Raw genomic sequence first — 17,576 nt, 5'->3', positions numbered from 1 at the left:
GGGACAGTTGAGCACAATTAGACTGACCAGGCTGACGAGGGGTTGTGGTAAACAGGAAACAAGGAGGAGGGGCTAAAGGAGCACATGGCCGAGAAAACAATTAACAAAGCCATGTGCTGATACTAGACACAAGTAACAAAACATAAAACAAAGTGCAAAACCTTCACAACCTACCCACAGTGCCAAAACCACTTCCAAGTGATTTGCTGACCATGATAATATTGTGCTTGATTGGCCAGCCAACTCACCTGACCTGAACCTCACAGAGAATCTATGGGGTATTGTGAAGAGGAAGATAAGTAACATCTGAAAAACAACACAGAGGAGCTGAAGGCCCCATCAAAGCAACCTGCAGTACCACAGACAGTAATTGCAAAAGGAACCCTAACCAAGTATTGATAGCATAATTAAACCTACTTTGGAAATCTTGAACATTTCTGTTTTGTAAATTTTTTTGTAAACATTTTTTTGATTGATCTTTGAGAAAATATTCGATTTTTTTGAGGTACTGAAGCTGTAAGTCGTAACCATCAGAACTCAAACAAAAACTCTTTACATATTTCAGTTTGTGCATGTGCAATAAATGTAGAATATAAAAGGTTTGCTTTTTTAAATTAAATTACAAAAAATAAATAAATTTTCCATGATATTCTATTTTTTTTTTTTTTTACATGTATCTGCATGTACTTAAGGGAAATTGTACATATTTTCCCCATAAATATGCTTGTAACCAATTGTTTTAATATATAATTGGACTTGTAATCACTTATCTATCATGCAAATATGCTAGTTATAAAATTACATGGCAAAAACATGTATCAGGCACCAATATTTCTGGTCTAGGAGGAAAACCAAGGAGTAGTGGTCATTTTAAGGACCTGGCAGCAGCCATTTTGAAAAACGGGGCCTTTCTTGGAGTCAAGCTTTGGTAAACTTTTAGTATGTTTTTAAGTACATTTGATACTACTGTAAACCACTGAGAAACGTTTTGTTAGAATTTTTGGGGTCAAGACATATTTGCAGCTGACTAGTTGTGATTTGCTCACAGAATATGAGTATAGAGATCTTAAATGTATATAGCAAAACATAACTGGGTACATTTACTGCAGGTAAATATTTTTCCTAATGTTTCTTGTGTGCTTTGTCCTGTGGATTTTAACCCTTAAATACATGAAGGTTTTGCCAATATATTCAGGTCTTTAGTGACCAAGACCAATATATCCAGCACCGAAACACACTCATGATATTTTAAGAACGATTACAGAAGAATAAAATAAAGCATATTTTGTTACCTTAAGTCACCATCTCTTATTTGGGTTATTCCCCTCAAGTTTGTTATAGCACTGGTTATAACAATGACCTGATACGTGAGAAAACACAATTTACACAAATCTAAAATGTGTATTCACTCATTTGGCACAAAAAATTATATAATTGTTTTTATTATAATTGTATTCATGCATTCGTTCTCTGGTTTAATACCTGTATGAAATGGCCTCATGAATTGATCATGAGGTCAAAGCATTGATGAAATAGTAAATTGTAGAGTTTTAGAAAGGGGAAGTTTAGAAGCTGAAACAGTAGCTGTGCTGCTCTATAGGTGATGTGTTGTGAGATGGAAATGGATGATGAGAAATCATAGTGATGTTTTGTTTACATGACACAAAGCCAAGGCATTTTATGACATGAGCTGCAGTTTATCCCATCCTGGAATAAATATTCAGTTCACTTTTAAACAATATACATCTAATTTAACGATCTGTATATCTTGCATCCACATTCTAGATAATTATGGTGGACATCAATCTACATCGTAAAAACACCCCAGAGGCATACACCATGTTTTTCTTTCTTTCTCTTTCTTTTTTTCTTTCTTTCTTTCTTTCTTTCTTTCTTTCTTTCTTTCTTTTGGATTCATTTATTTTGAGAGAGTCTTGAGCACAAATACCAGTAAATCAACTATTGCAAACCTTAATAAGTCACGATATTTACTCTAATGAATTTTGCATCTGAAAGAGAATCTCCTTCAAATGCATATGCAATAACTAAGGCCAGCTGCAGTAGACAGTGGAAATGCCAAATGAGTGTTTTAATGTGATGTAATATAATGCAGTTTAACATTATGTAAGCCAATGACAATTTGTTAGTAAGCCCTATACCCCTTTTATTAAACCGCGAACCATACATACACTGCTGTTTAAAACAATGTACTAATAAATTATGAATGGGCATTGACAAAATAAAAGGCCATCACATGAACTCTTTTAAAAAATAAGGGTTCCAAAACTGCTTTTTCTTCACCAATGTTAAAAAAACATATTGAGTTCCAGAAAGAACCCTTCAATGAACAGTTCTTTTTTTATAGTTTGCAGAACATTTGAACAATCTTAAGAACTTTAATGGAAATTTTGGTAATGGAAAGATTCCATGGATGTTAAAGATTCTTCCTGGAACCATAGAAGCCAATAAATAACCCTTTTTTTTAAGAGTGGTACAAATGAACCATCACTCCCCCTTGATTGGTTCAAAATGACTTTTTACAGATCTCTCTACCAGTGGATACCAGTCTCAGGGGCGGACTGGCCATCGGGACATTTCCCGGTGACCTGATGGTCATTCTTGCCTGCCGGCTACCGCTGGTATGCAACTGCAAACTAATTGATGGATTTATGAATATAGAATCAGGCGATCGCGGGTGAAAATGAAACCAACACATGCCCAACATTAATGAAGTATTGCCTAATTGGCAGGTTTTATTTTAGAAAATCATGCAAAAAAATGGAGCATAAATGCAAACGAGGAGCAGAGAGGGAACGTATAAAAAGGAGAAAAGTACTGGCCACAAACGCAGCAAGTTGCTGCAAAATCCCAGCCATGTTCACCAGTAAGGGAGCAGGTCAGTCTGAAATACATTTTCATTATATTTACCAGGGGTAGGACGATTCATTGAAAAAAACAAAGCCTTTGGTTCTCCACACATGATTCGGCACTCGCTGGGACCGCTGTTCAGCTTAAATCAGACAAAGCATCTGTTTACTATAGCTAAATAACATGTAAAACAAACGGGGATCAGCTAATATTTGTTTCTGTTGATTGATGAGCATTCTGGGTTCCCAGACATTACAAAAACAGCGATGAGAAAAAAAAAAAAAAAAATACAGTGGACAAACTATTCACTCTTGTTCAATACGAATGTGAACACTGGATCAGTGCATTCTCTTAAAGTGATAGTCTTTATATTAATCGAACAGCAACAAAAAAGAAATCACCCACTGCTCTTGATTGGAAGCTTTTATAACTTTAATAAAGAACAATCTTTAATTTATGGTCCAAAATGCAATGCTATTTTACATTTGATTACTTTATTCAATTTCTGTACCTAAAATCTAATGAAAACTCTGAAAATGAATTAATTTTATTTGCATCTTTAATCTATTGTATTTTATTTGTGCTGTTGCTTGTAGTTAAAATTTTCTTAATAATATGATAAAATATATATTTTTTGAAAGTATAGTTTTTCCATACACATAGCACATACAATGGTACTTGCACAAACTAGCACATTTTTTTTTTTTTTACATATGGGGATACAGTATTTTTTTAGTGCCAAATTTGACCAGAAATTTTGATTTTCCATTTCTAGCCTACAATATATAGCCTAGTCTACAATGAGTATTTATTTATTTTGAAGGTGACTAAAGAAGCAACAGTAGTGCTAGTGATGCTAGTGCTCCTGCTGTTGAACAAGAGAAGGTGGACAGTTCTTTTGAGTCAGAGCAGGAACCTTCAGGTAAAGTTTAGGCTATAAGCAAAACTAAACATGCTGGCTACACTCTTAGACAAATATATGTGCTTTTATGATTCATAAGGTCATCAGTAGTAGGACTGTGATTACGGGGACATACAACTGATGGCTGCATAATTAATGTAGATTATTTAAAGTGCTTATTTCATATTGCAGAGAAACACAAATTGCAGAGGGAGTGAGAGGGAGATTCAGGGAAACATGATAGAGAAAGTGAATGCCTTGATACTTCATTTGATTATTTTGCCCGTCCACAGTCTAAGGATTTAGATGCATTTTTTAAGTATAACACAATTCAAACAACTGAAAGAGCCAAATAATTTAGCAGTCTGGTGGACACATGAATTGGGTGGTGGTGACAGCAGCAACAGAGGTGGCCTGGGGTGGAGTCAAATTCCCGATTTACTGTCCCAGTCCGCCACTGACCAGTCTCATATGGTTTAATAAATGATCAATGACCTACAGTGTTTAGGTTTTGTTGGGCCCTCGTTTTCAGCGAGTTATTGGCAGTTTTCAACTCCATGCAGTCTTGTATGGTTTTAATAGCAATGTGACATCCAAAGGATCGCAGTACAGGTTTGTGTAAGATAGGACATGTTGAAAGATCATCCTTAAACAAACATCTGTCTCAGACGGCAATATTGCATGGTTAAATATGCTGAGGGAGACATTCATCCACAAGAAGAAGAGCACAGAGGAAAGAGTACTTGAATTCGATTGAATGGCCCCTTTGTCACATTTCAGTTTGCAAGGGGAACGAGTGTTTAATTCTCTGTAATATTTATTGTCTATTTCTTCCGAAACCTTTTCTCCAAACTGAGTTGGTTGCATTCATCAGTGTGTGTTTCTGATTACTTTATATGTTTCTACTATTTTAATGTCTTAAGCTGTTTAGTCTTTTTTTGAGTGGTCAGTCTTCGGAAACATTAATTTGTGGAAACAGTGATATCATATGCATTGCTTAAAAGGTGTTCAATCTATAGGTACTGGTCTAAAAATAGAATATCATGAAAAAGTTCTTTATTTTTATTTTTTAATTCAAAAAAGCGAACTTTCGTATATTCTAGATTCATTGCGCACAAACTGAAATATTTCAAGACTTCTTTGTTTTAATTCTGATGTATTCTGATGATTCTTACAACTTACTGTAGGAAGATTAAAAGAAGAATATTTTCTCAAAGATCAATACAATTTTATTTTTTTATTTATTAATTTTTTTAAAACAGAAATGTTCAAGCTACCAAAGCAGGTTGAATTATGCACACAATACTTGGTTAGGGCTCCTTTTCATTTGCATGAATTACTGCTTCAGTGTGGCATGGCAAGGAGGCGATCAGCCTGTGATATTATTGAAGACTAGGTTTCTTTGATGGGGCCTTCAGCTCCTCTGTACATTTTGTCAGATGTTACTTATCTTCCTCTTCACAATACCCTATAGATTCTCTGAGGTTCAGGTCTGGTGAGTTGGCTGGCCAATCAAGCACAGTAATATCATGGTCATCAAACCACTTGGAAGTGGTTTTGACACTGTGGACAGGTTCTAAAGTCCTGCTGCAAAATGAAATCAGCATCTCCATAAAACTTGTCAGCAGATGGAACCATAAAGTGCTCCAAAATCTCCTGGTAGACTTTGGACTTGATAAAACACAATGTAGCAACACAAGCAGACGTCCCGGCACCCAAATCATCTCTGACTTTGGAAACTTCACACTGAACTTTGGTTTCTGTGTTTCTCAGACTCCTTGATTTCCAAATAAAATGCTAAATTTACTTTCATACTTTCAATCGGCTTTTCCTGACAAACTTTTAAAACTGTCATGCTTTAAAAATTACTCTTCAATATGTTAACTATCATATTTAAACTGTAACTATGATTTACTATTTAAATGTAAACTATTATCATTTATTTGCAATTAACCTTCAGTTAAAAAAACAAAACAAAACAAAAAAATATTCAGTTTACACTTAAAGGGTTAGTTCAGCCAAAAAGGAAAATTATGTCATGAAAGACTCACCCTCATGTCGTTCCAAACCCGTGAGACCTCCATTCATTTTCGGAACACAGTTTAATTCGGTTACACCGAGTGATTCGTTCGCGAACCGGATATTACTACACTGCAGTGAACGCACTCACAACAGACCCAGAAGAGAAGACAATGCTGAATAAAATCATAGTTTTTGTTATTTTTGGACCAAAATGTATTTTCGATGCTTCAAAAAATTCTAACTGACCCTCTGATGTCACATGGACTACTTTGATGATGTTTTTCTTAAATTTCTGGACATGGACAGTATACCGTACACACAGTTTCAGTGGAGGGACAGAAACCTCTCGAGCTAAATCTAAAATATCTTAAACTGTGTGCTGAAGATAAACTGAGGTCTTACGGGTTTGGAACAACATGAGGGTGAGTCATAAATGACATAATTTTCCTTTTTGACTGAACTAACCCTTTAAGTATGATGAAATGTACTTCTTTTCACAAGGAACTGACATCCTGAGAGGTATCAATTATTAGAAAAAAAGGTCAGCTTGTGAAAAATGTAAAAAAAAAAAAAAAACAGCTTGTCGCTGGAGCAGTTCCCTCAAAGGGACACTTTGGTACATTTATGCATTTATTTTTTTTAATTAAAGCCTGATGAATAGTGAGTTCAAAATGGTAAATTAATCCAATTACCAGCAATGATGATGCATGCTTTTTTAACCCTAAATCAAGTCAATCCCATCCCAAGGCAACACGTCGTGGTTTTCTAACAAGTTTTGTGAAACCCACAACTATGACAGAATTCACAGCAATTCTCAAACAGTTTAGTTCACACTTTACCCACATAGTGAGGCTAATGTGTACCAGAGAGTATAGTGCCATGTGGAGGATACTTGATAACCAACGACAGAGAAAGTGAGAGATCGATTTTAGTCGAGCCACTCGTGTGGACCACATCTCTCATGAGTCCTGAGGATATCAGCAGCATTTTGGTGGATCTAATCCTTTAAGACCAGTGGCTACAGGCGATCAGTAATGGAGCGCACACAGAACCCTGAGCTGTAGTCAAACGTGGCCTCAATTGATTGCTTTAGCCTGACTAAACCACAAACAGGATATGACTGTTCACATCCCATAATCCTCTCTGCTCATGCTGACTCACACTGACTGCTCTCTGCAGAGGCAGTGATGAAAAGCAGTTGGAATATGTCACACAATGTACAAAAGTCAATAGAGCCAGAGCAAAATAAGCCTTAAAGTGACAGTTCACCTTTAAGACTTTGAAAAATGTCTCATACAGTGAAGGGGTCCATTGATATTTACTGTAAACAATAAAACATTTGAAAACAGCTTCTTATATATTTTGCGTTCCACAAAAGAAAGAAAAATTTACCAAAATTACCATATTGACTAAAAATATGCAATATCAGAGGAATGTTTATAAAAAAATAAATAAAAAAATCACATATACTGTATGTCAAGCTATAACCACTGTAGACATTAAGGTGTATTCTTAATAGTGCTCGTATTCAGAATAAAGGCTCATCAAATATGTAATTTTTCAACGATTCATCCTTAAGGGCCGGTCACACTGAACTTTTCATCCCTTGACTTCCATACATGTACATGCAAATGTGGGAGGCCAGACACACAACCTCATACAAAGAAGTTTCACATTTTGTTACGTTCCAAAGTAAAAGTTTGGTGAACTCTGCCCTGCAAATTTATATTGCGTGAAGACGTGTGACCAATAGAATATCAGCATGAGCCCCTAGCTGAACTAAAAGAATACAAACTTGACATTTTCAGGATTAAAGTGTAGCAGAAAAGTGGCATAGACAGCACATTTTACCTTTTGGATGTGTTATATGTTGATATTAACATATAGATGATGTTTTGAAAAAAGAAGCTATAGAGCATGATGTCATATCACGACCATTGCTGTGCCTGTAGATATTTTGCATGCTCAAAGTCTAATTTAACAGCAGCTGTACACTTCTAACTGGTTTCTTACATTTTGTCCTGTCAAACTAAAAAAAAGTAATTATTTTTAAATGTCATATAAAATACAATCACTTTTCTGATCAGTAATATTTGAATAGCTTTTTCCAGTTTTGTTTTATTTGTTTATTTTGTGACATTTTCTTGTCTGGTGTGAAATGTCTTGTATTTATTAAACTCAGTGGAAATTAAACCCGTCCATGTCAGCTCTGTAGGAACTACAACAAAAAACAACAATTCTGAAAAGATGGCCAGTGTATTTCCGATAAATGTATTATAGTCTATTTGAAATGTCTGCAGATTTATTTATTTTTCTCAACAATGCCTGTATATATTACAAAATTGTAACTAATACATTTTCCTGCATAGATAGATCTGTATCATTTAGGATATGAATACTATGAAACTATCGATTTTATCTATTAACATGAAGGACATTAGTCACTGTAGTTCCCTCTGATCGATTCACAATCAGACAGCTTTCCAATTATACATTAGCATTTCAGTTCCAGATATCAACTTTCCACCTCCTGCTTAAACAAAGTGATGGGCCATGTCAGAAAGAATTATTCCTTATGAAAAAATTCTGATTTATGGCCACAGAGATCAGCTAGAAAAACACAATCAATCAGCCTTGTCTGAACAAAATACAGAGCTTTAAGTGTTTGAGTGAGCTGTTACATTCGGAGGATGTTATTTCATGATGGCTAGATTTTCCATTACCAGCTTGAGGTTGCATTGAAGACCATTAGAGGCACTCATCACTTCTAAAAATTCAGTAAGTTAGCAAGAAAACCTGACAGCATGTAGCAAATTTATAGATTAACTTTCTAAAACAATGTATGTTTTATGGGGGGTTAGATCCAGTCACTGTGAAGTACAGAAAATAATAATTATAATGATAATAATAAATAAATAAATAATAATAATTATTATTATTAAATTAATCATTAAAAATATATATTAATTAGTTGATTGACTGATTGTAAAATGCAGTGGCAGGAACCATGCAGTCTGATTTTAGTTAGTCCAGTACTGTACATTTATTTTGGGTTATTACTTGTTGCTTGTTAATTAAACACTCTACCTAACATGTCACAATGATTAATTAAATTGTTACGAATATTGTTCTGTTTTATTTGGTCATATCTTACCCCCCTTTCAGGAAGGAAGATTTAGTTACATTTTTTGGCAGCACAACATTTTGGAAATTACCATGTGCCAGCAATAACATATAATTTACCATCGGGCAATTGTGGACTGTGTGAAAAATGAACTCAACAAGTAATCAAATGAGAGTGTGGAGAGTTTATTAAGTCCTTTTCTTAGTCCTTTTGAGTATTATAATAATTAAATGTATATGCAGTGATCTGATATATTTAAAAGTGATTTAATTGGTGATTTTAAACTGAGCCTCCCACATCTTTACAGTCTATAGTTTTTTAATGTATCATTGGCTGTCTTGTTTTCCTTGCCTTTAATATGTTAATCTGTTATTTGATCTTTGTCTTTCAGAAATGGATTTGCTCCGCATACTGCTGTACTCTCTCATATTCCTGCTGAGTGTGTTTGGTAACCTGCTCATCATTGTGGTTTTGGTGGTGAACAAGCGAATGCGGACGGTGACCAACTCATTCCTGCTCTCCCTGGCCATTAGTGATCTCATGATGGCTATTTTCTGTATGCCCTTCACTCTTATTCCCAACCTGTTGGAAGATTTCATCTTTGGAGCTGCCATGTGCAAGATTGTGGCCTATCTTATGGGTGAGTTGAACTTTCATGTCTTCTAACCTTTAATGAGCATGTTATTAATGTAGCCCACTAAATCACAAAGAAAATAACTTCTTTGCACTGGATATTCTGCTGGCTTATGGGACCTTCATAAGCACTGGTAAAATCACAAGCTTCAAGTTCTCTCACCTAGATCTTCAGAACTTTAATCTTAAGACTTAAGCTCTATTATGACACTATTGTCTTTCAGTTGGTTTACAGCAGAATCTGAACTGATTCTAATTTTAAGTGTTTTTTATTATTATCATTATTTTCTGTTTTGATTTAACTTAGTAATTCATGAAACATTTATATAACATAATTTCATTTGCACAATATTTGTGTTTTCTCTTTATTGGTGTTTCCTGCACAACTTGAAACTGTTGCATTGTACAGTATTTTAAATAATAATCTATTATTATGGTATCATGTATTTCAGGGTTTGGTTTATTAACAATACTGTACTGTAAAAACAACACAAATAATCTGCAATATGAGCCACACTTTAAAACACAAGTCAAACTGGCTAGGTGAGACTGCTCTTCATCTGCAAAACAATTACCAGGATGTCAGATTTTGGCACCTACACTCGCTTTGAGAAATTGGCCACTGATGTAGACATATGTTTGCATGCATCTAGCTTGATCTGCACATTTTCATGGATCACTACCTCCCTAAATGACAGTAAAGGCTCACCCAGCAACAGCCAGGACAATGCCAAGGTCAGATCTGACACACATGGACCTCTGGCAAAGGGGCAAAAAAATAAATAAAATGAAAGACAATTCTGTTTTGGACATCAGTGGACAATATTGATTTGCATTGCATAAAAGTCACAGGCACAAGGAACGATTCAGGTACAGTTTTACTGGCATACACGGGTGATCAGATAGCGTTTCTAAAGGATGTTTTTCTCCTGCATTATGTTGACTATCTGGTCGAGGCCCTGGAGGTGACACAGTTCAAAGAGAGCAAATCTTATTTGCTTGAGTGTGTGCGAGTGCCTGTGGCCCACACAGTGTCAGAGTGCGACAGGGCAGCACATCCAACACGCTGTGCCAACCACAACCTCCTTCTCACTGTTTGTTATTTGAGGGGGTGGAGAAGGAAGGGGATTTGTAAAGGAAAGAACAATTTCCTTGGTATGAGCTCTGATGTGGAGGGCGAAATCAGCTCAAAGCTCTCGGGTCATTGGGGCAGTAATTCCACAGACATGAGAGACTGTCGGAAATCTGGCTTTACATCACCTGCCAACAAACTAACTATTCAGTTTCTAACTAAGCTTTATATTATATAAGGAAATACAATTTGGGGGAAAAAAATAAGAAGTTGCATTGAATACATAGGGCGATACGAGCAATTGAATCAGACAATTTGGTGGATAAACCATATAGACAAGATCTTGACTCCTGGTTCAATGCAAAGGTGCCAATTTCTTTGTGCAAATTCACTAAAATGTATGGGAAATATGAAATGCACAGAACACGGTAGCATTACTTTATTATGGATTTAAGTTACATTTACAAGGGTAGTTATAGGATAGCTATAGGATACATTGACAAAAAAAGCATGACACTAAAATAATGCAGTAAACATCAACATAAAACCCTGAACTATAACCAATAAATACTAAGAAAAACTAAGAAACTTAAATGAAAAAAAAAAAAAAAAACATTAAATATGATCTGTTACACAGTGTTTATTCTGTGAATGCCATCTACGGATTCCACTGTCAATTACAATATGTTTTTTTCACTTCCAAAACTGTACATTTAACTTTTTTTTAACTGTAAAATTGCTTATTGCATAATTACTGTAAATTTGGAAATGTCTTGTTAGATTTCTTACAGTTTTCAACCATATATGGTAAGGCAACTTACTAATCAACCAGTCATCAGATTCTTACCATAGCATTTCAGTCTTTTATGGTTAAAATTACTATATATTCTGTATATTTATTTATTTATTTATTACAGGAATCTCTGTCTGCATATCTACCTTCAGTCTGGTGGCAATAGCCATTGAGAGGTACAGTGCCATTTGCGACCCACTAAAGTCCCGGGCATGGCAGACCCGATCCCATGCCTACAAAGTCATCGCTTCCACCTGGGTCCTATCCTTCCTCATTATGACACCTTATCCCATCTTCAGCACACTAGTTAAGTTCACCAAGCCCAACAATATTACAGCTCACATGTGCCGTCATGACTGGCCGAAGAGCGAGGTGGAGCAAGCGTGGTGAGTGCTCATAGGCTTTTATTTTATATGACAGTCAAGTGGACAAGGGAGATGACCTAGATCAGACTCAAATCTGGTTCCTCCAGAGACAGCAGTGCATATCTCCTGAGCACATGCACAAACCACTACAACACAGCTCAGACAGTTTACATCAAGTGTCAGGCTGCGATGCATGAACTAACAATATTTGGAAGCAGTTTTTTGATAGGGTCATAGAGTCTACACTGCCAAATATTTCAGAAAAAAAAAAAAAAGATTAAGCAGCAACCATTGTTTTCAAAACATGAAATGATTCTTGAGCAGCAAATCAGCATATTATAATGATTTCTGAAGGATCATCTGACTCTGAAGACTGGTGAAATGATCCTAAAATTGCAACTTTGTAAATAAAAACAAACAAACAAACAGAGTTATTTTAATATTCAAATATTTTACAATATTACAGTTTTTACTATACTTTATCCAAAACATAAACATTGTGTTAATTGATATTTTTTTGTATACTAACATACTTAAAACGATTGTCTGTTGTAATAAAGAGCATGTCACAGATGTTGTCCTTAGAGCTTAAATTGTTTTGAACTCTGAAATCTCCTTTCATGGGAAATAATCCTATCACTCATATAACATCATTGTCCGTGTTTGTCTTAAGATGAGAGGCAAAGACAGAAACAGAGTCATTCTGCAGCACTCTTATAGGGAGCCAGGGAGTAAAACATCAGTTTGTGGCACATTTATGTTTTAGGATAGCTGTTGCTAGGTAGACAGCAAGGAACAACAGGACTCTCTCTCCGTGTTCAATGCTCTGAGTTTGCTTGTAATTTTTTCTTATTCTTTCTGCATATTCAGTTACAGCAAGGTTGGGCATAAAAAGAGTTTTGCTACAGGGAAAAGGTGTTGTTAGGCACATAACAATTATGTTCCCTTCAAGCTATGTGAATGCATGACCACACATCTCTGATGATAATTATCAATATTTAAATTAATTCAGAAATATAATCAGAATAAACAAATAACTTGTAGAAAAACAAACAAACACTGTTTTGGATAATCTATGTGAAACAGTTTTCATTAAATTAGACAAGTGGCTATCCTAGGATAAATATATCAGTGAGTGGGATTATATATATCTTAAAGGAAAAGTTTAACCCAAAATGCTAATTTGCTGAATGTGTATTCAACCTCAGGTTATCCAATATGTAAATGGGTTTATTTATTCATCTGAACAGATTTATGGAAATTTTGCATTACATCACTTGCCTAGTGGATCCTCTGCAGTGAATGGGCGCTGTCAGAATAAGAGTCCAAACAGCTGATAAAAACATCACAATAGTCAACAAGTAATGTACATGACTCCAATCCAGCAATTAATACATAAATAAATCGTTAAGGCATTTTGACTTTTAAACTATCACTTCTGGCCTTAACCTATAACAGGAGTAGCTAACTCCGGTCCTTGAGAGCTGCAGCCCTGCAGAGTTCAGCCCCAAAACCTAATTAAATCTCACCTGCCTGTAGCTTTCTAGTTCCCTATCTGTCGGTCACTACGAGTTATGTCGACCGACAAATGGGGTCTCACTTGGGAGGCCAATCATCTCTGATTTTAAGAGAAAACGCCAATGAAATTGGCAAGTGGATTAACACACCTGAGCCACTCCCCGTGCCAGCGGGTATAAATAGAGCGACAGGTGCATCCACTCATTAGATTTTTGCTTCGGAGCCGAGTGGTTGTATGAAAGCCGTTATACTCCACAAAGCCATTCATCTGCTGTGTCGGGAAGCTGTTCTGGTTGGCGGTACGGCGCAAACAGCGGTGTCCCTTTCAGCGATTCCCCTGGGCGCTTCAACTAAGAGAGCAGATTTCCTAAAAGAGCAAATCGCGGACGATTCGCGTCTTTTTCAAGACGCCGTTTCGTCCGCGTCCTTCTGGATGCGGTCGTTTCCTGTTCTCTGACAACGGCCACGTTCGCTCTCTTCCGTGTCTGGGCATTCAGCACGCTGAAGGCGCGTTCGTGGATGGTTCATGCACGCACTGCGTGTGTGACCATGGCAACGCTGTGATCGCGTCTCCCCTTTCTTAAAGGGAAGGGAGCAGACCCCTCTGTCACTACCCGTTCTGGTTTCTCTGTCTCGAGCAGAGGACCGCCGGCTAGTGCTCTGGGAGATTTGAAGGTGACAGTGAGAGCTTCTCCACCGGGCCACGCCCCACGGACCTCTTACCCCTTCCGCAGTGTTTGTCCTGTGCAGCTGCTGGGTGATTTTGCTGGGCTGTCTTATGGCAGTCCCAACGGGTCATTCAGTTTGCCGCCGGAGATCAGATGTCGATTGCAGCATCGGGGATGGGCTGTTGACCTCTGTGGATGAAGATTCGGCGGGGCTGCCCCCCTCGGGTGTTGTCGCCACTGCCGAATTGGACCCAGAGTTGACAGCCGTGCTTGCCCGGGCAGCTGTGAGCATCTGGATGGAGGTGAATGCACCGCCCAGCCCTGAGTGCTCATGGCTGTTTGATTGGTTCTCGGTGTGGAGCGCGACTCACAACCGCGTTTTACTCTGGTTCCTTTCTTCCCGGATGTGCATGGGGAAGTAATGTAGTCGTGGATGGCCCCTTTTACGGCCGTAAGCAGCTCATTTCGTTCCTCCGTCCTCACTACCCTCGATGGCGAGGCAGCTAGGGGTGTGTTGACATTCCCCAGCAGGAGAGTGCGATTGCGGTGCACTTGTGTCCGCAAAACGCCGCCACTGGGAGGGATAGTCCGCGCCCCTCACCCAAGGTCTGTAAGCTGTCGGCCGCGCTCGCTACCAAGGCTTACAGTGCTGCGGGCCAAGCTGTCTCTGCTTTGCATGCCATGGCTATCCTGCAAACCCAACAAGCCAAGGCTTTAACAATGCACGAGGGTAGGACCAACCCGCGGTTGATGCAGGAGCTGCCCATGGCGACTGACCTCCCCCTTCTGGGTGACGGAAGTCACAACGCAGTCCCTCGGGTAGGCGATGTCCACTCTGGTGGTCCAGTAGTGCCGTTTCAGGTTCAGCCTGGTCTGTATGAGAGACATTGACAAAGTGCACTTTCTCGATGCTCCCATGTCCCAGGCTGTCCTGTGGGGCGACGCTGTCAGGGGCTGTGCCCAGTAGTTCCTGACAGAACAACAGCAGACTGAGGCCATACAGCACATCTTGCCACGACGTGATCCTCCGGTTGCCACCATTCCGTCGCAGGCAGTGCCTCAGCCTGCTCGTCGCCGAGGGCGCCTCCCTGCGTCCTCCACACCAGCTCCGCCCCGTGCTGAGAGTTCTTCGAGGCCGGCGCGTCGAGCCCCGCGCAGGAGAGCGGCGCCCCCCGTGTCACTCCCGGCTGCAAAGTCCTCGAGGAAGTCGACTAAGCGGCCCTGACACGGGCAACTCGGAGATGCGGAGAACTGCTCTTCAGGAGATGGCGGAGAGAGCGCCACTCCCTCCCCCGGAGGAGGGCCGGGTGGAGAATCTTCTGGTTCTGTTCCGCCGCTGGTCGAACGGCCAGTGGCACCCACATTTTCATTGGAAGAGCAATTTCTCCTTCCTCCGAGTTGCAAGGCTCGTGGGCTGACAATGAGCGACGCAAAGCTTCCTCATTCTCACCCACGACGCCCCCTTTCGCCAGCGGCCAAGAGTTCGCGGTTCGGAGATGCAATGCCTCTCCATGCGTCTCTGGCCAGTTCCTCCGGGAACACGGGGAGTGTGCTTGCGATGACCCAGGACGCAGTGCCTTCTGGGCCTTCCCGCACGACTCCCCATCGCTGCACCACTGCGGGTATGTCGACTGTCCCCTTGGTGCCACTTGTACGGTATCTGGGAGCGTGGCTTGCGCTGCCCAACCCGTCACGCTGGCTCATCCGGACGGTTCGACTCGGCTATGCGATTCAGTTCGCCCGGCGACCCCCCAAGTTCAATGGCGTGCTCGAGACTTCGGTGGCAGTCCAGGACGCCCCTGTCTTGCGCGAGGAGATTGCTGTCCTCCTGGCGACGGATGCAATCGAGCCGGTCCCTCCAGCCGAGATGAGGACGGGGTTTTACAGCCCTTACTTCATCGTGCCCAAGAAAAGCGGTGGCCTTCGACCTATCCTGGATCTGCGAGTCTTGAATCGGGCCCTACACAAGCTCCCGTTCAGGATGTTGACGCAGAAACGCATTATCAAATGCGTCCAGCCCCAGGACTGGTTTGCAGCGATCGACCTGAAAGACGCGTACTTTCATGTCTTTATCCTCCCTCGTCACAGACCGTTCCTGCGCTTTGCTTTCGAGGGTCAGGCATGGCAGTACAAGGTCCTCCCCTTCGGGCTCTCCCTGTCCCCCCGTGTCTTCACGATGGTCGCGGAGGGCGCCCTTGCCCCACTTTGGGAAGTGGGCATCAGGATCCTCAACTATCTCGACGACTGGCTCATTATGGCCCTGCCCCGAGAAGAGTTGTGCGATCACAGGGACTTCGTGCTTCGGCACCTCAGTCAGTTGGGGCTTCAGGTCAACCGGGAGAAGAGCAAGCTCTCCCCTGTGCAGAGAATCTCTTATCTCGGTATGGAGTTAGACTCGGTGAGTATGACGGCACGTCTCACCAGCGAGCGTGCCCACTCAGTGCTGAACTGCCTGAGTTCCTTCAGAGGCAGGACAGTGGTACCGCTGAAACACTTTCAGAGGCTCCTGGGGCATATGGCATCCGCAGCCGCAGTCACGCCGCTCGGGTTGCTTCATATGAGACCACTTCAGCACTAGTTACACTCCCGAGTCCCGAGATGGGCATGGCGCTGCGGTACACATCGTGTCACCATCACACTGATGTGTCGCCGCCTATTCAGTCCTTGGTCGGACCTTGCTTTTCTACGGGCCGGCGTGCCCTTAGAACAAATGTCCCGGCACGTTGTTGTCACAACAGATGCCTCCAACTCGGGCTGGGGCGCGACATGCAACGGGCAGGCAGCTTCAGGGTCCTGGACAGGACCTCGACTGCTGTGGCACATCAACTGCCTGGAGTTGCTGGCAGTGCATCTAGCTTTGCGACGGTTTCGTCCGCTAGTGCTGGACAAGCACGTGTTGGTCCGCACGGACAACACTGCGGCTGTTTCGTACATCAACCAACAAGGCGGTTTACGATCACGTCGCATGTCTCAACTCGCCCGTCATCTCCTCCTCTGGAGTCAGACGTGGCTCAAGTCGCTGCGCGCTGTCCACATCCCGGGGGAGCTCAATCGTGCAGCCGACGTGCTCTCACGACAGCTCACTTTCCCCGGGGAATGGCGACTCCATCCCCAGATGGTCCAGCTGATCTGGAGTCGATTCGGGGAAGCCCAGGTAGACCTGTTTGCTTCCCATGAGTCCTCCCACTGCCAGCTGTACTATTCCCTGTCCCAGGCCCCCCTGGGCACAGATGCACTGGCACACAGCTGGCCTCGGGCTTTACGCAAGTATGCGTTTCCCCCAGTGAGCCTGCTCGCACAGACACTGTGCAAGGTCAGGGAGGACGAGGAACAGGTCCTGTTGGTTGCGCCTTACTGGCCCACCCGGACCTGGTTTTCGGAACTCATGCTCCTCGTGACAGCCCCTCCCTGGCGCATCCCCCTGAGGAGAGACCTTCTCTCTCAGGGGTTTGGCACCATTTGGCACCCGCGCCCAGATCTCTGGAACCTCCATGTGTGGCTTCTAGACGAGTCGCGGCAGACCTAAGTGATCTGCCCCCAGCGGTGGTAGACACTATCACTCAGGCTAGAGCCCCTTCTACGAGGCAGGCCTATGCTCTGAAGTGGAGTCTG

The 17,576-nt window shown here is 41.0% G+C and overlaps 1 protein-coding gene across 1 annotated transcript in view; it reads left to right on the top strand.

Moving 5' to 3' along the window:
• LOC113053646 (cholecystokinin receptor-like) overlaps nucleotides 1-17,576 on the top strand; it is a 52,229-nt gene that overhangs the window by 19,640 nt on the left and 15,013 nt on the right. Inside the window, exons 2-3 of the mRNA XM_026218819.1 lie at nucleotides 9,307-9,555; nucleotides 11,538-11,799. Coding sequence (XP_026074604.1) covers nucleotides 9,307-9,555; nucleotides 11,538-11,799 — 511 coding nt within the window. The remainder of the gene's footprint in view (nucleotides 1-9,306; nucleotides 9,556-11,537; nucleotides 11,800-17,576) is intronic.

The sequence above is a fragment of the Carassius auratus genome, chromosome 34 (genome assembly GCF_003368295.1).
Source record: "Carassius auratus strain Wakin chromosome 34, ASM336829v1, whole genome shotgun sequence".
Classification (NCBI taxonomy): Eukaryota; Metazoa; Chordata; class Actinopteri; order Cypriniformes; family Cyprinidae; genus Carassius; species Carassius auratus.
This window is presented reverse-complemented; position numbering and strand designations above follow the sequence as displayed.